The 25,320-nt window shown below is 46.1% G+C and overlaps 1 protein-coding gene across 1 annotated transcript in view; it reads right to left on the bottom strand.

Moving 5' to 3' along the window:
• Nucleotides 1–517: 517 nt before the first annotated feature.
• LOC119465131 (dipeptidyl peptidase 1) overlaps nt 518–25,320 on the bottom strand; it is a 63,641-nt gene continuing 38,838 nt past the window's right edge. Inside the window, exons 4-8 of the mRNA XM_037725931.2 lie at nt 19,670–19,834; nt 14,821–14,939; nt 7,142–7,273; nt 4,494–4,665; nt 518–980 (exon numbers count right to left, since the gene is read on the bottom strand). Coding sequence (XP_037581859.1) covers nt 644–980; nt 4,494–4,665; nt 7,142–7,273; nt 14,821–14,939; nt 19,670–19,834 — 925 coding nt within the window. The 3' untranslated portion in view covers nt 518–643. The remainder of the gene's footprint in view (nt 981–4,493; nt 4,666–7,141; nt 7,274–14,820; nt 14,940–19,669; nt 19,835–25,320) is intronic.

Here is a 25,320-nt window from a genome sequence, read left to right on the forward strand (position 1 = left end):
CGTGTTTCTGGAATACCATGAGATTGTGCACACTGTACCGGAAGGACAAAGCGTCAATGCAGGTCCTAGCGTCAAGGCCCGTCAATGAAGTACTGTGCCTGAATTAGTTCCCTCTCCCCGAAGAGGAGCGCATTGCAGGACCATGCGACTGAGAGATCGTGTACGCCACGTGCGACAACATTTATGGAAACAGGGGCGCTGTATTATCTACTAAAATAATGCACCTGCGCATTCTACATTCGTAGTACGTGTGTTCTCGGCGCGCAATTTCATCACTGTCTTGGAAGACCCTTCCTATATACTCGACGGATTTCGCCGCCTGCTACTCCCCGCTCCCCTTCCCAAATGCAAATTGATGCTCCGAGGGCAGGCTTTCGGCGATGTGACTGCATTTCAAAAGGAAACTACGTCACTGCTGAAGCGATTAATTGAACGTCCAATCCAGCAGTGGAAGAAGTGGAAGCAGTGCTATTGTGTCTAACGGGGTGTATTTTGGAGGTCAGCGCAATGCAGCGTCTGAAAGTTTGTGAAAGGATTTTATTTAAACATTGTGCAGAATCTTTTGGGACTCGGAGGCCTTGCATGATACAAGGGATGCCAGGTCGGCGCACGCATCTGCCGGACGAGGCGGCGGTTGATTCGCCTACGGTATGGGCTCGACTTCGACGGCGAGGCTCTCGATGCCGCACTCGTCGCTTCCACGCCGTATGCGGAAGAAGCCGTCCTCGCCCCACCCGGTGCCCCAGGAGTTCTTGACGGTCCAGTAGGGAAGCTGCGAGGCCTCGTCAAAGCCGTAGCCGATCACGAGCACCGCGTGGTTGGTCAGCTCGAAAGGGTCGAACGGGGCGCCCAGCTGCCGGTGCAAGGTGGTGTGGTGGTAGACGCCGCCCGAGTACGACTGGAAGTCCGGGTACACCTCGAAGCCCACGGCGACCGGGCCCCCGTGCACCAGCGCCAAGCGCATCAGTTCTTCGTTGCAGCTGCGCCAAGAAAATGGTCCCCGCGAATCGTAAACACGATATACAGTGTACAGCTCGATAGATGTGACACACGAACGAAGCACTCCCATAAGGTTCATTCGCACAAAAATAAACGCGTATGTACGCGAAGAAAGCAGGGTTAAAGGGGCCCTGAACCACCCCTCGGGCTTGGTGAAATAACATAGTCCGCGGGTAGCATACGCTGCTGCGAACATCTCAGTCAAGTTTTGCTGTCGCAGGCGGTGCGTGGAGCGCGCAAGCGGAGCGCGAATTCACCTTTCTCTCAAACGCTCTCGTTTCAAAAGATGCCCTGATCCTCACTCTCTTCTATGTGCTTTATTACGTAATAAAGCACATTCCAATACGCTGCTGCTATTGGTCGCTGCGGTCGGCTACACCACGGCCGCCGCGGGGTGCCGCCGCGAGTCCACTACATGGCTGCTCGCTGTGGACAACCGCGTTTAATTGGCTTACGTTTAGCGCGTCGTAGGCACAAAAATCGGAAGTCGTGGCGTCTACGTTAACTCACTGTGGGAAATCGCGTTTGTTCTGCGTTTAGTCCGTCGTAGGCACCAAAATTGGAAGTCGTGGCGTCTACGTTAACATCCAAAATGAAATTCGTACTGCGCTACGCGGTGGCATTTCGAGCCCCACTCCGCCGTAGCCTTCGCAGTGCAAGGCATTGAAGGAGGAAGTGGAGTAAGCGAGGCCGTGTTTGATTGGCAATAACTCCGCTTCTGCTGAACGCATTGAAGTACTTTTTTGTGGCAAAGTATTTCTGAAATAGCATATTTTCACTTCAAATGTCTTTCTCCACCTCGATAAAGAGTGGGTCAGGGCCCCTTTAATGGATGCAAGTAAGAAAGACGAAGAGAATTGGGAGATTGAGAGAAAGATGAAAGCAAAGGAATGACAGGGGGGGGGGGGGTGTTAACCAGAGAATATCTCCCGTTGGCTACCCTGCACAGGGGAGGGGGAAAGGAGTACGAAAAATGAGAGAGAAAAAAATAAAAACAAATTCGCTGCAGAACTGTCTCTGTGGGCGCGCTCTCACAATCTGCAAAGGCGCTGCATAGTCATAGGCATTGTCAGTGTTTCACTGAGACATACAACGTCACACAATGCGCAGTCACAATGCGCGCATAATACGGCGTCTCTTAAAAAGTGCACAAGTGCCTGTAAAGCGGCTCGCGCTGATGTCCATGTAGGCCAGTGTCCAAGACTTGCTTTTTGCGAGTGGGCGCTTGTCTAGCTATGGATGAGAGCGCCGCTCTGTGCTGGTTGGAACGAGGGCACCATCAAAGAAGGCGAGCTATTGTCAAGAGAAATAGCAACTTACAACGCTATGATGTGGAGTCTATCAAGGTGATTCCATCTTGGTAAGAGCGACATCGAAGCCTCACTTATACTCGTGTCACACGGGCACTTCCGACCGCGATCGAGCCGATCGGGATCGAATTTATGGATGACTTTACTGGGTAAGCTGCGGAGAGAAGGCAATTGCGGTGGAGAAATACGAACCATATCGGACCCGATCGCGATCGAGAGGGCCTTGTGTGACTGGGGTATTGCACTCGTGTGATGGCGATAGAAAACAGAAGTCTCTTCAAAGAGGGGGCTGACATCCAAGCGTGTTGCAACGTTGTACCAGATGCGAAATTATCTCTGTGTTACCTTCGCCATGCGTCCCGTCTATCCCCCTACAGCACATCGCGTTTATTCAATGTGAACTAGCCCAGTTTGCTGTTCTGCTAAACCACCAGTTCTTCGATTGGGACCAAAGAGACCACGGTAAATAAATGCCTCGTACATGCCAGAAAACAATTTCACAAAAAGCCACTAGACGGAGAAAGAGTCGCGAAAAAGGAAAAAAAAATGTCACCTACCCGACTGCATGAAGCTATACACCGCACGAAGCATGCAGCTATAGAACCTCGCACAGTCTTTTCTTTTTTTTTTTCAGAAAGAAAAATACAACAACTTTGCAGTTGAAGAAAAATTTCTCCTGGCCTGGGGCTAAAAGCAGGAACCAGCGGCTTTCCGGCGTTCTTTGCCACCTAAGCTAACCATAGGACTATAGCATTTCGCAGGGTGAGGGTGAGAGCGCAGTGACCTTGAGGATGATATGGTATCCGAGATTGGGTGGCCGTCTCCGACGCGTCACTCAATCTCGGAGGCCATGAATGAATGATTTCGGCGGGAACCCGCAAGGTGTACGAATTTTAATGAAAAGAGAAAGATTGCCATCCGCCCGACAGCATAGCGCCAAGCTGCAAAGGAAGCCCGCATGGGTTTCTTTCGTGCCTGTCGCTGTACCAAATGGCATAGCACCAGTCACTCTTACAAGAAGGCGCATGGCGATAGGATGGATAGGTGGGCCAGTTGGTATTGCATTATTAAAGAAACAGAGCGCAAGAAAGACACTGGACGAAGAAAAGGAACACACACCACGTGCGGTCGAGTGGTGTACATTCTATTTCTTCCTCCAGTGTCTTTCATGCACTCTAAGTTTTCTAATAGTGCATGAAGAGACGCTACGGCTAATGGTAAGAGACGAGTAATGACATCATATCAATACAACAGCGACTACATATCCATAGTCAAACAATATAAATGCCTGGACGTACACATAAACGATGGTAAGACCTACTTTAGCGATGGTAAGACTTAGGGGAAGCAGGATGCAGCGATAATGAAACAGAACACTTTGGGCCTATAATTAATATGAGGTGAGAGGAATTGAGAAAGGAGTAACGGTGCCAGCGCTAACGTTCGCAAATGCCACTCTGTGCATAAAGTCCGAGATCTTGTCGGAGTTGGAAGTGAACCAAAGCCCGGTGGGTCGATTGATTAGCTTTGGGGCCCAAGGCAGTGCAGGTTGAATTTGTTGGGCCTCTTTTGAATTGAAGTCAAACATGCGGAGAGGAAGATCAGTTCTGAAGGACTCAGGAACATGGACGAAAATAAATGGGCCGGTAAAGTGCACAAGTGTCTGTACCTGAAAAGCGTGGAAACAAGTTTGAAGGAAGAGGTCTAGAAAGTTGGCAACCAAGTAAAGGGTAATTAAAAGTGTAGATAGTCAACCAGAAGTCATCAGAAAGAAACTGAGCGAAACAGAGATAGTGAATTGGATGCAAATAATGGAAACAAAAAATGACCATGGAGATTTACAAGAATGAGAAGAAAGAGATTAGAAGGGAAAATATGTACGATAACACAAAGGGCAGTGCCTTGCTATTAGAGGCTCGAGCCGGTTGCCCCAGGACAAACACATACCGGAACAAATATTCCCAACTAGATGCGGCATGTGTATGCTGCAGCAAAAGTCCGGGAACGACTCAGCACATCGTAATGGAATTCCAAGACCCAACAAGACCCGTAAGAAGCGTCCCCTTTCCAGAATATAGTGCTGGGACTCAAAGCGGACGGAAGCATTGGCCAATCAGCAATCGAGATAAGCAAGCGACAGAGTGGCAGGAGAGAAAAACGACACACGAGCGACGGAATACTCACGCGCCGTAGTACCCCCCGCAGTAGCGGTACTTGGCCGCGTAGTGCCTGGTGCAGTTGGGCTTCGTCTTGCAGGGCCCGTCTTGGCCAGTGTACCGGTTGCACTCTTCGTCGACGACGCCGTAGTCCTGCGCGTACTTGCCGCCGATCAGGTACGGGAAGCCTCCGCTGCAGCCTGCGCACGCGTTTGCCGGACATTTGTCCCATTCTGTTCATCTGTGTGCCCACGCCTTTTTTGTTCGTACAAGCCTATATAATTTACTCGAATTACGTCACTACGGAAGAATTATCTGCCCGGGCGGACGTCATTTACAGGAAAAGCCACAGGAAGCTATTCACAAATAAACAAATCCCAATAAGTAATTTCGTATTTACTAACTTTGCCGCACGTCTTCAGACCGGAGAGTACAAGGAAGTACAATATGTCGCACTGAAAGTCTCGTTCCGTGTTTGTGCGTTTGAAAAGGGCCACGTATACACTGAAATAACTGGCGACGAATTATTCGATCAATTTAGCTGATTAGGCACGCGACCTCGGCTCTCCGTCCTATACCCCCTGTGTGACGTGTGGCGTAAAATGAAGCTGCCACCGCATTTGCATCTTCGTACGAGCCTATTGCGATGGACAGCTCCCGATTGTAGCCACTTCAGGGGCAGTTAGACTGACTGCTTTATCGCGTGGCGTAACGAAGCTTTGTTTTACACCGCCTTATATTACGTATATTAAGCGTAGTGGCACCAAGGCATGCCTGATCAAGCACGCGCTTCGCGCTGCCGCGTGTGCAATCGTGCAAATTCAACGAATAATTCGACACTCCGATCTACAGGACCATTTTGAAAAGTATACGAGCACCGAATTAGACTATCATGGTGATTCTCTTCAACTTTCCCATACAACGTGTCCCAGCTAACTTCGACCAAGCTCTATAACGGCAAAGATATGTAAAAAAAAAAAAAAAAAAGCGGCGCAAGATACAGTTTCAAGGCCTACCCTGTGGGTCACACCTGTGGCGACCGTAGGTCTTAAGATCGCCTCTTACATCGTGTTTTTCCTAATTCATTTTTTCGTTGAACAGCTTGGCTACAGTTAGCTGGGACGCCCTATGTGGAGATGTGGCGTAAAGTTATTAATTAAGAAGCTAACTTTAATATAATTGGGTTAATTATTATATTTATACTTCTGGATTTTCTTTCGACTGATGTCTGCCTGGGCACCTAATTCTTCTGTAGTGACGTCATTCGAGTAAATTTTATAGGCTAAATAAATCGTGAACATAATTTGTTTTACGTGATTTATATAATAGCTGTAATATCAGCAGATTATTTAAGTAATCTGCTGATGTTGCAGCTATGCCAAATATTACAGCTAGGCTAATGCAGTTCGCGCTGCTGTCATAGCTCTTACTTCGGAACAAACAAAAAGCCTAAATTGACCGCCTTGTCTGCTGCCAGATTAAATCAGAAAATTCAAATGTTAAGAGCGAGCGCGCGTCACAACGAATCATTTCTTCCCTAGCAGGCAATTCGAGGCACCAAGATTCATTGACGGCCAACAGTATTGTTGGTGCGTCTATTCGCAATAAATTTGTGTGTACAAAGGATGAGACTATGACTCGTCATGTCCACCTCAAAAATGAATTTATCAATAAACTTGTGGACATTGACGCGGGCGCCGCGGTGGGAATCAAAGCCGCGACATCGTCTTTAGCAGCGCAATTACGCCATATATCCACGAAGCAACCGCGACCCTCTGATTGGGTCGTCCTGGTTGCGCTAAAGTTTAATTACGAATTCGAGAAACGTCTTGCAGGACGTCTGTACAAAGCTTGACATCCGAGATCGGGTGACTGCTGAATTGAGTAGAAATCCGCTGCAGCGGCACTGCCCTGCCTAGCAGACGCTCCAGCTGCGGCTCCGAGATGGGCGTCGGATACGACAACGTCCCTATACCGTGCATTGAAAGCAGGTTTCGGAACCCCAAGTGATTGAAGTTAACCTATTACGCGGTTCTCATAGCGTGTGACGTTGAACTTAATTCGTTGTTTAAAGTTTGGAGGAGCGCACGTGGCGGTGTCTACACAGTGACGCCACGCTTCCTCTTCTCTTCTTCAAGTCACGTATTTCATTTGCCATTTCTTCCAGTTGCCTTTACGGAAGTGTTAAAAAGAAATAAAGGAACAAGCTTCAGCACCCCTAAATGATAAATATTATTGTTTGTAAACACAACTACCACAGACAGGAAAAAGAAAGAGATGGTTTTGCCCAATGTTGCGGTATCAAATCCAGGCCGCGGCGGCCGCATTTCGAGTGGGCCGAAATGCAAAAACACCGCGTACAGTGCATTGGGAGCACGTTAAAGGAACCCCAGGTGGTTAAAATAATCCGGAGACCCCACAACGGCGGGCCTCGTAATCAGATCGTAATTTTGGCACGTAATATCCCACAATGGAATTTAATTTCTCGCATCGTCTGTCACCGCCATCATAATATTGACTTGACACAAGCAGTCGTCAAAAGAAAAAGAAAGCTTCATCTGCCCCCTATCAACGCTTCGATCTTACCGCTTAAGGGTGACGGTATTAACGATGCGTGGGGAAAATCAAACACGCTTTATGAACCTGTATGACGTCAAAGAGTTTTTCAGTGCGTACCTTGCGAGTAAGGCGAGCAGGAGACGACGTCTTGGGGCGAGAAGACACGCTGCACTTTGTTGTTGGTGGCGATGCGCAGCCTGGATTCCAGGAGGGCCATCGACGCGAAGGCGTAGCAGCTACCGCAGCCCCCTATAGTGCACGGTGCAGAGATTTCTCGTGAAACACTTGGCTGACTCTAGTGAGTGCCGACAGATAAGCGACATTCTCGCAAACACATTGACGACGACATGGCAGGCGCTTTGCTTGCGAGAGAAGTACACCGTATTTTTTTTGTTTGTTTATTTATGAATACTGCGGTGTAAGTTGAACCATAGCAGAGTGGTACATTTTCATAGGAAAGATACACTTGGGCAAAAAATAAAAGGCAGCTAATAAAGTCAACATTTAACAGGATATAGCGCACTTCAAATTGAATGCTCTTTAAAGGATACCAAAGTGTTTTGGGTTACATCTTGGTTAGAGAGGTTATTCCAATCGTTTATTGTACGAGGAACGAAAGAATATTTAAAGAAATTGACTCTTTGACTAAAAGGCGTAATTGTTTGCGAATGTCGGTGTTTAGTTGCGTAACCTGCAGATGAAGTCAAGATGTGTGATGTGTTAATTTTGTAATGACCATTTGCCTATTGATAAAAGCACCTAAGCCTTCAAACACGGTCTCTATTAGTAACTGGTGGGAATTATTACCGTTTTTTAGTATTTCGCTAATAGAGCTGCAACCATATGAGTTGATTAGAGCCTTTTTCTGTATGCTTTCTAATTTTTCAATGTTGGATTTAGCGAAAGGGTCCCAATTAGCACGGCATACTTTAACATAGGAAGGATAATTGATTTGTAGGCAAGAATACACACTTTAGGGGCAGCTAACTTGAGCGTACGCCTGGAAAAGAGCAATTGCTTTAAGGCATTGGCTGCAACATTATCCGTGTGTGTATTCCAGGAGAGTTTCTCAGTAACCAGCAATCCTAAGTGTTTATGGTGTTCAAGCTCAGAAAGAACTCGATCAGCAGTAGAATAACTAAAGAGCAAGGGTTTCTTATTGTGAGTGATTCTCATGAAAACAGTTTTTTTCAACATTGATGGACATTTGCCACTGCTCACACCACAAGATGATCCTCGCAAAATCATCATTTAACTCCGTTTGGTCCTGTACAAAGCTTACTGATCTATGCAAAACGCAATCGTCAGCGTACAAATTAATATTCGTAGAAATGTATTTAACAGTGTGATTTATGAATACTAGAAAAAGCAAAGGCCCGAGATTATACCCCTGCGGAACGCCAGAATTAATTGCCACACCTCCGGAGGAAACCCGATTGAACGCCACACATTGACAGCGATTTGATATTAACAGTGATTTGCCGGAATTATGCGACTTTCTGATTCTAATAATCAAAAACAGTACTTACAGCGGAACAGCGAATATGAATATGACGAAGGCACACTCAACCGAATGAACCGATTACATTGTTGGACACGTGCCTTAAAGGGACACTAAAGAGAAACCGGAAGTTGAGCTTAAATGGTAGATTATCCTTACACGATCACAGCCATACCATTCTTACTGCAAACAGATGTTTAATAAGCGAGAAAATAGCGAAAAACTGAAGGATAGGTGCCGACGCCCCTTCGAATTTCTCGCACTACACGTTCGTTACGTCGGAGATTACAAATGCAGGCCGGTCGCGATTGGTCGAGAGCGATTTATCGCTGTTAATAAAACGCAAAATTAAATACGCCTTAAACGTACATAAATAGCATTCGCGAACTTTTTAAAGCGTTTCACGCGAGGAATTACAGATTTAGCACAAAATTAAATAAATAAGAAAAAACGGCATGGCGATACGTCCGGTCGTGATAGTTTCGTAGTTTCGTTTTTGGTCAATGCATCGTCGCACGCGCCTTTTCCGCTCTACGGTGTTTGGTTGCGTGTTGCGTGGCTCGAAAAACGCTGACTTTGCGGGAAACAGCCAGAAAATGCCTCGTGTGTGTAGTGTTGAGGGCTGTATAAATGGCCCAAGGCGCTTGCTCAGGGGCAGCGGCAGTGTTGACTCGATTGTGTCCTTTCATGTGGTGTCGCGCGGAGAGCCCCGGCTCCCCGGCGTTCTCAATGGCTCAGTGCTCTGCCGATGATAAAACGGCAAAAGAACCAGAGAAACCGATGGTGTGCTCTCTGCATTTCTCGCCCTCGGATTATGTGTATAATCTTGCCCTCGGAAAGTATCTTGGCGTGCCCCAGAGGCCAGTCTCTTCTCGAGCAGCTGTTCCCTCAATGCGGCCTTCATCAAACCTCCTGCCGGTGCCCCTGCAGCAGCAAACTGGCGGCTCGGTGAGTGCTGAATGTCATTAAATAAAGCCACGAAATAACCATACCGAGTACGTGCTCAACTTTCTACGCTTGTTCTGTCGGGAACATCGTCGCCTGGCGGACCGGACGCTTCGCCTTCCGTCGACGAAAACGAAGCTCTGTTTTCCGCCGGCGCGGCCGGCGGCTCACCGCCATCGCACGCGGAAACACCTACCGCTCGAGCACGGAGGATAATTTCGCGCTCCGTTTCACTCAATATCGCTGAAATGCAGTCCTGCTTCCCTGGCGAGCTCTTCGTTGCAAGGTTCAGCGGCAGCAACGGTATCCATCGCGGCGAACGCAAACGCAGCGACCATGCATGCAGCCATGATTCATCCAGCGCCTCGGCCGTTTACGCAAGCGGTGACGTATCATGGCGCATTCTGATTCGCTGAGAGCAATGAAATCTGTGACGACACTGCTTCAGCGCCAAATCTGGGGTGAGAGAAATTGAGGAAGAGATATTTCGTCTTTGTTTACAAATTTCTCCGCTAATAATTCATATTTGTGCACCCGACAAAAACTGCATGCATTCCTGAAGGTCCCTCTTTTATTCCAGCTGAACTTCTTGTTTCTCTTTAGTGTCCCTTTAAACGTTCATCGTCACAGGTGTGGTCTGCCAGCCTGCCCCGGCGCCCATCTCGAGTGATTGCTTGCTTGCTTGCTTCCTATGCCATGGCGCATACCCACCACGGGGAATTGGCCAAGAAGCCGGCGGTTAAACAGGTGGGTTGAAATTATGCAATGAAACTAACTGATGTTAGAGCCGTATTTTATTGTATCTTATAGGAAATCGGGTGCTTTTTGGAAAGAGATCAAGGTAGAAGGTAATAAATTTCAATCAGCTTAATTGGAATGTTCGAAATTAATAATAATCAATCAGTAAACTAACGTAAATTGGAATTTTGTAAAATAATAATAAACAATATATCAGTAAATTAACTTGGTATTCTCCTTGTGTCACCGAGGATCTCGCATACGGCCCTGCATACGTTCCAGTGGCTAAAACCCAGTGTATATGGCCCAAAAGATAGGATATTTTCAGTGTTTATAGCGATGCCTAATTTTCGGAACGAAATTTCTTTCTTTCTCTGGATTGCGAATCGGCGGCAGTTTAATAAATAATGATCAATGGTTTCAGGTTCATTGCAGAAATGACAGAGGGGACATCGCCAGACCAGACCTGTCTAGATAAAAATTTAGGGAATACGGCATCGTAATTTTGTAATTGAGATTTCCAATTTACGTGTGGGACACCATTGATTATCCCAAGGGTAAAGCAAATGCTTTAAGTCTGTGATTTGGAATGTCTGTTTTGCAGAGTAATTTAAGAGACATAGTTTTCTAAACCTAGCCGCGGTGATATAAGCAGAAGTCGGCAGAACATGCATGACTGGTCCCCTGTAGGGATGTACGCGCGAGCGCGTCGGTCTGCATTTAAAAACAAACCATGGTGACCTGGTACCCATATTAAACGCACCAGACGTAAGGTCGAATGGATTAATCTTTCTAGTTCGTTCAAAACTGTATTGTCTGAGGATGAGGTGAGTGCTGTGCAGACTGACAACGAATCAGTTACTATTACAGCTGTCGAAGAATTTCCAGGAAGTTTACGAAGAGCTAATATAATTGCTACTAATTCTGCCTGAAATATAGGTGTAAAATCAGGCAGTCGCATTGATTAAGACCAGGATAGCGCCTCAGAAAAAAATACGTACACCCGCTTTCTCGTCACACACTGATGCATCCATCGCTATTACAGTATTGATTTTCATTTGCGCTAAATCACCTTGCAGTAATCCGCTTAGATATTCAATGGGCAGGAGTTTAGCATTGGAAGGAAATATGTCATCAAATTCAATTCTGATAGCATTTACGGGTTTTTTGAGGGGAATCATCTCGCGTATCTGAACATTTAATGGTTCTAGTTGAGTTTGCACAAAAAGAACCTGAGGATTGTATAGACGGGACCATGTTTCTTCAAAGAAGGCAGATCTTTCCGTAATAAATACATACTGTGATCGTCTCAATGAAGATGAGTAAATGTTTAAGTAGGTTTTTACTGTAATTGATGCGGAATCTGCTAACGAGGGGGGGTAATCGTTGAGATGAACTTTCATTTCTTTTTCTTCGGTTGGCGTTTTTAATCTTTATGAAAACACTTTTAAGAAGTCTTGGGAACACAATTTGGAGTAAAGTTCTCACTCCGAATATTTTTTTTCCGAGAGCTTGGATCCTCTCTTGGATACTAACGGCTAAATTGCTCAGCCCGTGGAAGAACTACTTTTTTCAAGGTGACTTTCTTGATCAATTCTTAGTACGTTATGTTTATTTTATTTATTCGATTACTTCCCAAAATTTATGTTGTTTTAAGTGAACATGTTTTTCAATGCCATCGGACTATTGTCCAATCCGCGCGCTTGTATGCACCATCAGTAAAGAAAGACCAAACCAAACCACACGCAGCGCTGTACTTTCATAAGCGTTCATTCTGCCGGTAAAAATATTGCGGTAGCAGTTATATGGACACTCAAAGCGGATTTCAGCCGTCGGCGTCGACGTCGCCGTGAAGTTCTGTATGACGTCAAACGGCGATGAAATCATCGCGAGGGACGCGCGCTTTCACGGGGAGCGAACGCACGGCGGTGAGCAAACGCGCGTTCAGTGACGTGCTCCCTCAAGGGCTGCAGAATTAAGCGTCTCTTTCCTCCTTTACAATCAATATATATATATATATATATATATATATATATATATATATATATATATAGAGAGAGAGAGAGAGAGAGAGAGAGAGAGCAAACGCGACTTCTTCCGTCGCGCGATAGGCCGTGGGGGCACGAGAGGGAGGGAGGGGAGGCGACGTTTAGCTGCGGCACCAAATGCGTATTTATGTAAAAACGTTGCGAGGCGAGAAGGTGGTAAAGAATTCCGACGCTGCTCGATGAGTGTCCCGTTCTGATTTCGTCGAAGACCTCCGAGCCGCCCCCCGAGGCACCGGCAACAGTCACCAACGCCGCGCGCGTTCGGAGCGAACGCGGGCAAAACGCCAACGGCGTCGACAACAGTTCTGCGCGTTGCTGGTGCTGCTGCATGTCCAAATTTATACAGCTGATAAAACTACTATCCTTACTCCGTATAGCTCTCTACTAATTTGCTATTGCAATTGATGCTTCGCCTCTCGGGAGAAACTGCGACATTTTTTATAGCATCCCCATCATAACAGTGAAAGAAAAACGAGGCACAGATATACCGCTTCGGTTTAATCATGTGACTTACAAGACGCGCATCATTTTGCAACGTCTTGCAGAGCCTGCACAGCCAGGTCGTTATCTTAAGAATACTGCACTGGCGTCAGCGGCAGAAATGTAATATCACGGTCAAGCCCGCCGGCTATTTACGCATGAGTCGACGTATATATTCCAAAGATATCACTGGGACTCGCTTCGATCAAGATTGCAGAACACTATTCGCGTAGCGCATACAACCTGGTTCGCGACTTTGCATCGGCAAGCTTTCAGCCTGATGACGGCATGCGCATGACGCTCTTGGCGTCACGGCGTCTGAAGAAAAGAACAGAAACGCCCGGAGGTGGAGCGTATTCTTTAAATATCAGCGGAAAGTAAAGGGGCCCTTTAGAGGAATTTCGGATGTACTCGTAGCAAACGCGTGTCAGGCCGAGCATTAGTATGATAGCGTTGATAATTCGCTAAAACTGGTCGAGGATAATTCGGTAAAACCAGAGGGAGGATTGCACTCAATTTATTATCTCTGTTTCATAAACTTAATCTCTAATACACTAATATTTTATTATTTAGTCATACTGTGAACCCTCACTTGAGGGTCGTTACAGGGAGGGTCAGTAATTGAATTGCACTAGAACATACATTGAATATCATTTGTAGGAGAACATTTGTAACCCATAGAACATTTGTAGAAAAAACACAGTTACATGCAAGGAATAAATAATAAGCTATGCAGTTTGAGCGAAATACTTATCAAGACCAACCTCAAAATCACTCAAAGTATTTTTTGTACCACATCATTCGGTAATTCATTCCACAGTTTAACAGCGTCAGGAAAGAAAGAAAAGCGGAATAAGTCTGTTCGAGCTATTATTGGTTGCGAGGCGTGTACGGCGTGCAACAAATAATAGGAGTGTCGGCGTGTTGTTCGTGGGAAGTATATACTGCACTGCTCTAGTAATATAATACACTAAGTACCCTCAAGAATAGAGAGAGAGAGAGAGAGAGAGAGAGAGAGCAGATTTTAATGAAGAGAAGGGAGGAGAGGTCGGCCTGGAGAGCATGTCTCTAGCCTGCTACTCCTCACTGGGGTAAGGGGAAGTGGGAGATACAGGGAGAGGCCCTCAAGAATAAATCAATGATAAAACTATTGAGGAGACGGTTCAAGTGAGCTTGCGTGACGGTTCGTATTCCAAGTGATTGAAACTAACTTCGCCTGATAATACATAATGCTTGTGACATCCCGTGATCATATCCAGACGAGTCACCATCAGTCCCGCGACAATTGAAGCCTTGACGGAACGCAGGCAGGATATTTGCTAACTTCAAGCGCCAACAGAAAGTGTCCACTGACATTCGTGTCTTTAGCCCGTCCATGCGCGCCTTCTGATTGGCAGAAGACCCAGCACTATGACATCGCTTCAGCGTTACCCCAATCCACGAAAGAAGGAAATAAACTAGGAGGTACCATTACGTCACGCAGCCAGCCTCGGCAAGCCCACTATCCGCGAAGTCCGTGCCCTTAGCTTTCTTCCCCTCACAGTGTTGGCCTAACACGTGATCACAGAGGCTCGGCGTATTGGCCGAGAACGTTTGGTTTGGCACGGTCGTTTTTAACCGATGCACCCTTGTTCGGCAACCGTACCGCAGCTCTGCAATCCGAGCGGGACCACGAAAACTATACGGCACTCTGACGTTGTAGTCACGTGTTGGGCCGACTCGCTTGGCTTGACTCGTGCTGCGCAATGCTCTCGCCCACCTCTTGCATAATTCTTTCCTCCCTGCATGCCCGAATCTTACCCACACTATATACACCCCACTTATCTGCCTGCACATACCTTTTTTTTTAAACCCACTAGCCGATCACGGCATTGATTACGACCGAAGGTATCCTGCGGTCTCTATTGGCGGCCCACTAAAGAAGCCTGCAGGCAAGGCCCTGTACTGAGGGCCCCGGCATCGTATACCTCTATTTATTGCTAATAACGCGCTGTCTCCATCTCTCTCTCTATAGCGCTCGTACGTTTTCGTCAACATTGTCCCAAAGCTCTGTCGTCGATGCACAGTGCAAGAATGGAACGAACCCTGATTGCGGACCGGCGACACGTAGTTGACACCACTGACGTTCCTCCAGTCGAATTTCTCCGGCAGAGCACTGGCTAGCTTCCGCTGCTCTTCGGTCACTGGTGCTGGTGGCGGGTTTCTGAAGAAAAAAACCACACATTATCGCCGACGCGAGCTCGTCTTGTGCAGGTCCCTTCGACGATCTGTACTATATTCTCAGCAAGTTGTAGCTCGTCGCCAATTAAATACAACGCCGCCTGTTCAAATAATACATTCAAAACGCCAAAATATTATTATGAGAGAACGGCTGGACCGATCGGAATTAGATTTTTCGAATTTGAGAGAAAAGGTAAATTTTAGTAACTGTAGAAATCACAATTACGAATTAGGGCCTGGAATTAAAAAAAACCAAAAGTTGATAAGTTAATAACAATGAGATAGAGAGAGAGAGTGAAGAGAGATACTACTTTATAGGAATAAAGACTGTGCTTGGTTACTGCGGTTGGAGCCCCTCCGTAACTCTGCATCAAAACAGATATCGCTGTTCTGTAAACCGCATCTGTTCGAGCATCTCATGCATTTTATATAAAAACTTACAGCTAAAGTGAAGTTGTTACAATGTATGCGAGGGCTTTGCAGGAAGTCCTCCCCACAAATTACCCGTATATTTCAGAGCGGTGCGTGATATATCAATACTGTCTGCGTTAGATGTATTATTATGTGCAGTGGAAAGAATTGTGACATCTTTTTTATTGCCGAATTGCAAAGTTGAAAATTCTATAGATGTGTTCTTTTTTTTTAATATTGAGATTTACGAGAATTTCTTTGACACTGCAGCTGACGCCGTTATAAGATATGTGCTTTCTATCTTCACAAGATTTTATCTTTTTCGTTTAAATGAAACATAGCTGATCAAGATCGATGCAATGGTCGCTGAGAGATCAGTTTCTCAGTTCTCACGCATTTAGAAGGGAGCTACCGAGCTAAAGCTTCCTCCTAAGTTAACGACGCTTAACCCACTAAATCTAAAGCAGTGTCAATGTCCGGTTGTCCTTACCTCCCTGTATTTCCTTATGAAATTGCAGGCAAGCCCGTAGCGATAGCCACTTAATTTAGGTACCTATAGATGTTACTGTTTTTTCAGACCTCGATTAATTTCTTTAATTTCGCGCCGAAAACCCAGCCCCGTTACGTTAGTGTAACATCATGAATTTCAAAGTCTTTTTTTTGTATTTGGGCCGTTGCGCCTAGTAAGGGTCTCGAAACTATAGCTAAGTTCAGTGCTTGAGTCACATAAATGCCTCAGAAAGGACACACACAAAAAAGGTAAAAGAAACACACACACGACGACACTCTCAACTGATTTATTTCAGGCGCAACCCCGGAATAAATATACAGAAAGGCACATACGCAGAAGGCATAACTCACACCATGTTAGTTGGTTGCGCCTGAAATAAGTCATTTGAAATAAGTCAATAAGTCTGTTGTATTTGCGGCCTGTATTGACATAGCCGCTAGATGATTGTGTTATGATGGTTGTTGGCTTCTAGTTGATTGAACTAGGTTTGTATAAAATGTTGTACTTGTGGCTGTGTACACTTGTTAAGTTGTATTACGTGCATTCACCCTGTAACGGCCTTACCGCTGACAGTATAAATAAATAAATAAATAAATAAATAAATAAATAAATAAATAAATAAATAAATAAATAAATAAATAAATAAATAATAAATAAATAAATTTGGAAGTGCGGGCTGTGTCGTCATTTTGTGTTTTTTCCCCTTTAGGGTGTGTCCTTCCTGCGGCAATTATGTCACTCGGCAAAAACCAACTAGGCCAGGAGGAAGTTCTTTTGAATGAGTTTTCGAGTACAAGGGTATTTACCAATAAAAACCATCAAAATGCATAACCTCACGGCGAGCTGGTGTACGGGAAGCGTGGTAGCTCGACCAATAACCGTCTTCTGCTGTTGCGTCTTTTCCAACATAATATCAATCCTCAGTTCACGATATATACGATTGGTTGTTTTGCTACTGTAAAAGCGTAATCTACTATAGTACAGCTGAATTAATTTTTTGATTTAGCGTTTCTTCAACAGAAGCGTTCGACGCCAAAAAGAATACGAGACATTTGTATCAGCAATATAGGTTTGTGGCCCTGCGCCTCAAGGAACATCAGTTATTCGGTGTTATGTTAGAGCATGTATTTTTGGCGATTTTATGCCTTTTCTTATCTGCTATGATTTCGGCCCGCAAATGTGTTTACGCGCTATGCTACCATCCATTAAAAGCGCGAGACTGCCTGCCCTGAAGAAACTTAGTTGCAAGTGACGCTCTTTCCCGTCATGTCGTTTCTTCATAGTGTTGGCGTATTTCACTCCATAACCAGTATGAGCCAACTGGCCCATGCAACAAGTAGTGATACTCCAAGACCGCATCTGCGACAACGAGACCCGCACCACCTGCTAGAGTTGCTGTGTATAAAGGAATACTAGTCTTTGCAGTCTTGTGCTGCCCCGTATTGTGTACAATGTAGCATTGAAACATTAAAAGTAAGTCGGTAAATTTAACGAGGTTTGGTAGTCTGAACAACTTTGCCTCTTTTTATATTGATGATTTTTACTTTGATGTCTTGGCAGCTTTCTCAGTGAATTTTTGCTATTCAATCAATGTTTCCAACAACAACGTCAGACGCCAGACTAACTTCTCGGATTCTAAAAGTGACCTGCAGGAGCCGCTAATTTGCAAGATTTTCGGCGAGTGGAAACTACGCTGGTGGAAGCGGCGACCTTTCCATTTACGTTAGAAGCGGTTTTCACGGCGTTGGCGTTTCCCACCCGGACAGTCGACTCGCTCCATCAAGAATAAAGCTATCGTTAAAATTAACATGGCAGACGTCGAGGAACAATAAAGCTGCACTACGCTGCACACGCTAGCACAACGCGAAAGACGAAGCACGTAACTGACACACTAATACAACGCGCAAGACAAAGCACGTAACTGAATCGTCACCGAGTCAAATCAGCGCGTACAGCGCGTCGTAATTGCAGCCTCCGCGATCAACTTCAGAAACATTTTCAGAGCTAATTGCGGAGGCCACGCTCCGCTGTGCTGAGTACGGTGAACGCCACCTAGGTGGCGTTGGTAGTGCTTCTTGATGCCAGCGTCCCTTCGAATGCTGGCATCGAGGCGTCGTAGTGCTGAGACCACCGAAGCGTTCACTGTCGGTGCGCGTTAGTGTCATAATGCAGTACTTCTCTTTTCTGCTCGTAGGCGGCGGCACCGCCCCGAGCAAGAGCGCGGGTACACGGAGGAGTGTTAAGCCCAGACCACACGTACGCTTGCGGACGCGCGTAAGCTCGCGTCTACGCGCCTTGCGGTTGCCGCGCCTAGCGAGGAATGGCGGTTTGCATCCACAAATACGCGCGACAGCGCGCGCTCACTGGCCTCACTTGTTTACACCTTGGCAGACGCCACTTCGTATTTCGTTGTTGGCAGTGCTTCAAAATGCTTTGATATTTATAAACGTAATTGTTATCTTTTTGGAGCTGTAGATTAGCACAAAAAGTGAAGAAGAAGCACTTTCTTGCATGGTATAATTCTGCTTCACTGAGAGTTGAATGTACCGCGCCGTCGCTGCGTAGCCAGGCGCGCCGACGCGAGGCAGCCCAGGTAGCCCAGGCGCGCGATAACTGAGAGGAGCTGATCACCGAGATCGCGCCGCGTTTCGACGCGTACAAGCCGTGCCGCACCGTCTGCGCAAGCGTGGGCGCGCGGACGCGAGCTTGCGCGCGTTTGCAAGCGTACGTGTGGTCTGGGCTTTAGATATATAAGGCGCGTCTGTGTAGCTTTCTGCAAATGCGTTTGTGGCGCAATGGGTTAAACGCTCGGCGATCTATCGTGGCGGACCGAGAGGTCGTGGGTTCGATTTCCAAAAGTCACAGGCCTGCGTGGTAAACGCAGCTCAGTCACAGCGTAAGCTGGTGGAGTGGCTCAAGAGTAGCTCAAATTTCGGCACCACGCACAACAGGGTCTTCGCGGCAAAGGCTCTTCGCCTCGTTTTGACGAGAACGATCTGAACTGTCCGCCCGGCGTCGGCGGAGAGCTGCGGCTTCTAATGCTCTCTGCACAGCAGTCTGCTGAGCCCGATGATGCCTGTTTGTAGCCTGCGCACGTAGCTCTACGATTCGCTTCTTCAGCAGCGGTTCGTACCTTGCGAGGAGACGCCATAACGTGTACCGAAGAGGTACCGAGAATACGCGGCGCACATCTCACATCGGGATCAAGTTAATTGCGCGCCTCGTCGGAATCGCATCTCGTCGTCTGTGCCTGCGCACGCGGTGTTTGCAAGCACCTCAACTAGATGGTGCAACCATAATGGCGGAGGCTCGGGTCGTCTACGCCAGCGCGCCTGCCTAGGGTGCGTTTATAGGGCATTTTTCTGCTGCCTGATAGCAAGCGCTTGCATGGCTCAGTGGTAAAGTATCCGACTCCCGCGTAGCGGGCCTGGGCTTGATCCCGACGGAGACCGGGTACTTTATTTCGCTATCCAGCGATAGCGGTTACGCGGCGGCAGCGGCGGACACCATCGCGTACCGAAACGGCTATTGAAATGAGCCCATAACAGCTTACGCTGTAAAAATAAACAATTAATAAAATGGAGAAATTAACAAACAAGTCATCATCATCACTAAGCGACATTTTGCTAAAAACGAAGTGTTTAGAGCTACGACATGGCGACTTTGTCCGAGAACAAGTCACCGGCACTGCTACAAGGTGCACGGGTCCCAAAGCGGTGGCACGATGCTTCGTTTATAGCCCCCTCAATGTTCTGCAACTTCCCTGCAGCTCATCTGGGCCGTGACATCACCTGAAGTTCCTGTTGCGGTGACCCCCGCGGATGCTCATCATCTCGTTGAGGGTCTTTCCCCGGAACGGTTCGTGCACCTTGGCCGTCCACGAGCTCTGCGCCTTGTTGAGCAGCGCCACGAACTCCTCGCTGTTGAAGGGGTCCACGGTGTCGCCCACCGCACGCCTGTTCAGCGGCAGAAGAAGGAAACGAAGCACGTCAGCCGTGTAGGTGCACATGACGTAGCATCAGGATTGCAAATCGGCCCTGTTGGTACCGATTCACCGTCAACAGCACCACTTTTGAAAGGGACAAGCGAAATAAAAGGCAGTAGATGAATTGTCCTGTGTTGTGTCACTTGTCCTTGTTAAAAGCAGTCCTGCAGTGGACATAAATATAGGCTGATGATGATGACTACGCTATGTACGGTTAAACAAAGGACAAAATAAAAGAAACAGATAAATATTCGCGCATTGCGCAAATGTGTCAGTCGAAGCTTTACTGACAGATAAATTGGTATATAAACAATCGGTAATGATGGGGCAGACAGCGTTAGCTTCTTTGAAATCCGCTTGAGTTCCGTCGAGATGCGGCTTCAGCATGCAACCTTCCCTCGTCCCCTTTACTACATTCTTCTCTCACTGCTTTACACGCACACACACAAAATTAATTGTGGGATTTCACGTACCCAAAGCCACGATTTGAGGCACGCCGCAGTGTCCGGGTAAATTTTGACTACCTGGTGTTCTTTTAACGTGCACCCAATGCACGGGCGTTTCTCAATTTCACCCCCACCGAAATGCGGCCGCCTTGGCTGGGATTCGATGCGCGCCCTCGGCCTTAGTAGCGCAACGCCGTATAGCTACCACGGCGGGCTCTCACTCCTTCACAACCCGCTCACCACATCCCCTAAAGTTCCTTCACATGGGACCGACCCTGTTTTCATAACGCCATCTCTGGGACTGGCCCTGTTCCGTGTAATACTGTCGGCACGCTGTAGTCGCCGCGGTAAGTCGACCGAGTAGGATTGCCAAAACGCGGGGAGGAAGCTGAATCATTTCATAAAGCAATTGTGCGCTCGAAGGCGTATATTTGTTGCAGTGAGGATACCTATAGGTGCCACTTGATGCTTCATTGCGTAATTCCGTAGAGAACGAAGCCCGTCGATGGCATTTCTTTAGATGTAACATAGAGAGCTGCGTAAACCATTTCGTTGTGCACGTGCTGTCGCCAGCAGCTGGTGACGCGCAGTAGGTGGTGTCCAAATACACGCGCCGGCGACGGCTACCACTGGGTAAAAGAAAGTAATCTCGAAGGCCATTCTTTTGCTCACTGCCTGCACCGCAAGCGATTGCAGATCACGAAACTCGTTTTAGACGCCATGTTTTGGAAACCATCTATTCCTTCTCCACTACCTCACCCCATCCCTCACCACACCGCATTCGTCCTTTTATTCCGTCCATCAGCACATTCACTTGGTTCCTTAACACCACTATCAGCACGTTTATCGTCGCAATGCTTCGTACGAACTGTTCATTGAATGGATCGGCAAAAATAAGCTAACGCTTAAAAGAACTAAGAGGCTGAATTATTAGCAATCATAACGAATCAACAGTTAATTCCCAAGGGGAATGCGTAAAACGCGCTTAACTGGTTAACTGGTGGCTTAGCAACACGTGTACTTGCCTTCCGAGCGCGAAGAGAAGCTAACGCTTAAAAGAATTAGGAGCCTGAATTATTAGCAATCATAACGAGTCAACAGTTAATTACCACGGGGAATGCGTAAAACCCGCTTAACTAGTTAACTGGTGGCTTACAAACACGCGTACCTGCCTTCCGAGCGCGAAGAATCTAAATTCATTTTTCCTGCATCCTGCAACAGACAACGAAATTCTAAAAAAATATTCTCAGACTGAAAAACACGAAGTCAATAGGTGACGACGGCATGTCAGTTGAACTTATGAAGAACTTATCTACACTTTTAGCTCAACCCTTAACACATGTTATCAATGATATCTTTGAAACTGGTTAGTTTCCATCGAAATTAAAGGTCGCTAAAATAATCCCAGTTTTTAAAAAAGGTAGCAAGATGAAACTCGCGAATTATCGACGAATCGCCATTCTGTCAGCATTCGCCAAAGTTGTTGAAAGGGCACTGTATTGTAGGCTCAAGTTTTTTCGAGAAACATCGTTTATACACACCTGAGCAATATGGCTACAGGACGGGAAAATCAACAGAGCATGCCCTACTTAATATTGTTGAAAAAACAAAGTTAAACATAGAAAATAAATGATTTACAACAGGTATTTTCGTTGACCTCACGAAAGCTTTCGACGTGTGTTGACATATTTCTAACCAAATTAGAACACTACGGTATACGCGGGAGGGTGCTACCGCTCTTGTATAACTATATAAATAAATTAAGAGAGAGCACCCGGGCACCAACAGCCATAACCATTGGAGATATAAAGTTTATTCCTATCCTATCCTAATACGTACACGTAAACGGTGTGTCATCATCACGATGTACAATGGATAGTGGTGTTCCGCAAGGATCACTTTTCGGGCCACTTTTGTGCTTAACTTACATCAATGATCTACCATCCGTTATATCTGAAGAATGTATCCTTTACGCAGACGATACTAACATGTTTATAACAGTGAGAAACGAAAATGAACAATACGACAAAGCTACAACAGGCATACAAAAGTTATTCTGGCTTCATGCAACTAAACTTCTCGCTAACACCGCTAAAAGTGGCTATGTTATCTTTGCCCCTAAAACACTCATTTTACGCCTAATGACCCGCTTGTAATGTATGACACACGATTAGAAAGAGTCAGTAATACAAAATTTCTCGGTGTCCACTTGGATGCACACACACGTTCACGAAAAACGCCCAAGATTTACAGGAAAATACCTATACAGATTACGTTACATTTTCCCGTCGAAGATATTGTTAACATTATATTATTCTTTCATACATTCACACATTACATACGCTATAGCAATTTACGGATTAACCTACCAGACAACGCTAGAACCCCTTAAAGTAACCCAGAACACAGCACTGCGTGCTGTGCTTTTTATACAAAAAAACAGACTCAGTTTCATATGCGTATGCATTACTAAACATACAACCCATAGCAGCTGGCACGAAAAAATTATCGTGTTTTACTGCTTGCTTACAAAATTTTACGCAATGCTGATTTATGCCGGTCAATATTGTTAAAATATCAAAAACCCCGATGTTCACTACGTTCTACCTCAACTGTGCCATTATGCGTACCCTAGATAAGAACGAACTATGGATTACATTCATTTTCTTATATTGCCGCGAAACTGTGGAATAATTTACCATAGCATCATATCAGTGGCGCACCGACGCGTCCACTCCATAGCGTACCTTCAGTGCCCTGTTCACATTGGCATTACAATGCAGGAGGTAGCTTGAGGTCGAATTTCCCCGATTAACAAAAACACTCTATCATTGTCTTGTTGTATTTATTCATTACTCTTAAATTCAAGGAGGGCCAACCACGTGCTCGATGGCTTTGCGTTGAATTATTAGGCATTTCATTTGCTGTTGGATTCCTCTGGCTAAAGCAAGGAAATGGCATATTATGGCAGTGCACCACAAAAAACAAAAATCCCCCCCCCCTCCCCCCCCAGACCCGCACTTAAAAGACCCGCAGACAGTCCAGACCCACACTTAAAGTGGTTGATCCCTCTTATATAGGAATCGGTATAGAACACGAAAGTGAAACGTGTCTTCACAGAAGTAGTGTAATGTTTATTGCACATTGATATATAATGTCTATTGGTGTTTTGTGGCTAAAGCGCCCTTAGGCGTTGATGCACCCACGCTGACGCCTGGTGGCACGTCTCCTCCATCACGACTACCAACGTCGATGACCATGAGCAACCGTCGTGCATATGGAAGCTGCACTACGCTGCACACGCTAGCACAACGCGAAAGACGAAGCACGTAACTGACACACTAATACAACGCGCAAGACAAAGCACGTAACTGAATCGTCACCGAGTCAAATCAGCGCGTACAGCGCGTCGTAATTGCAGCCTCCGCGATCAACTTCAGAAACATTTTCAGAGCTAATTGCGGAGGCCACGCTCCGCTGTGCTGAGTATGGTGAACGCCACCTAGGTGGCGTTGGTAGTGCTTCTTGATGCCAGCGTCCCTTCGAATGCTGGCATCGAGGCGTCGTAGTGCTGAGACCACCGAAGCGTTCACTGTCGGTGCGCGTTAGTGTCATAATGCAGTACTTCTCTTTTCTGCTCGTAGGCGGCGGCACCGCCCCAAGCAAGAGCGCGGGTACACGGAGGAGTGTTAGATATATAAGGCGCGTCTGTGTAGCTCTCTGCAAATGCGTTTGTGGCGCAATGGGTTAAACGCTCGGCGATCTATCGTCGCGGACCGAGAGGTCGTGGGTTCGATTTCCAAATTTTGCATGTTTGTGGAACTTTTTCTTCTGGTTTCTTTCTTTGTATTATGTTCTATGACGTATTTCCGTGACGGAAATACGTCAGTGAAGTCTTGGTGGACCCCGGCATAAAACACTTTCGTGTTAAAAAGTAAAGTAAGGCGTAGGTGACTTGCAAACTACATCTAACCACGTCAAGGGCCTAAAATAACGTCCTCCTAACATTGGCAGTAGAGACGCGCAAGATCATTAGTCAACTTCTGTCAAGTTTAACAGAACTTTGTCGACGGTAAAGCAAAAACCACAACCTGTGTTTTACTGTCGTGACGGTATACCAAGATGACAAAATTTGGCGTATTTTATATACGTAATTAAGTTACACTGTTCAAAAAGAAAGCGCTTAATTTCTTTCATCGAAACAGCGCAGAAGACGGGACACGGTGAGTGGCAAATCGACACACTGCGCTCTGTCTACCACTCGGGGCGTCGTGTCTTTAAAGCCGTTTTGATCAAAGGTGTTGCTTTACCAACTAGCTCGGATTCAGCCCTTAATGCGGTATATTTAATTTCCCGTATGTAAAATCAATTATATATTTTTATTGTTTCGAGTCTATTCGAGTTCAATAAAAGGGAATTTTAAAAACAGAGTATTCAGAATATTCAGAGTATTCAGAGTATTCAGAATATTGTATTTGGACTTACTGTCATATTAAAATATAAGCGAATACAAACAGGCAAGAAAAATCAAAATTTAGGCAGGACAAGAAAAGCTTCACGAACAACGCAAATGGAGCAGAGTAATCAGGGGGCCTTTAGCACAGCGAGTGCGTGTAACAAATACAAACGAGGCAGTGCAGGGAGCTGCTCCGAAAGAGGACTGAGTAATATGAACAAAAAATAGTTGGGTGGCTACGTATTATAGATAACTTGCTAGCAGGGAAGAAAGGCATGCAGCCAGGAAGCTAACCAGTAAGTATAGTACCCTAACGTGGTGGACAGTATCAGAGAAAAACGCGTTATACATAAAGTCCGAGATGAAGCTGTAGCAGTCTAATTAGGTGCAATTACAAGATATATAATTGATTTACAGGAAAGGAAGACAGCTCGCCTCAAGGGAGAGTAACTATGAACTACAGAAAAAGAATTAAGAACGAGAAAGATTATAATAATTCAAATGGCCTTAGTGTTCGAAGCCAGATGGGGGCGCCTGAAACGTGCACTTCAAGGC

Source organism: Dermacentor silvarum, chromosome 9 (genome assembly GCF_013339745.2).
Source record: "Dermacentor silvarum isolate Dsil-2018 chromosome 9, BIME_Dsil_1.4, whole genome shotgun sequence".
Taxonomy (NCBI): domain Eukaryota; kingdom Metazoa; phylum Arthropoda; class Arachnida; order Ixodida; family Ixodidae; genus Dermacentor; species Dermacentor silvarum.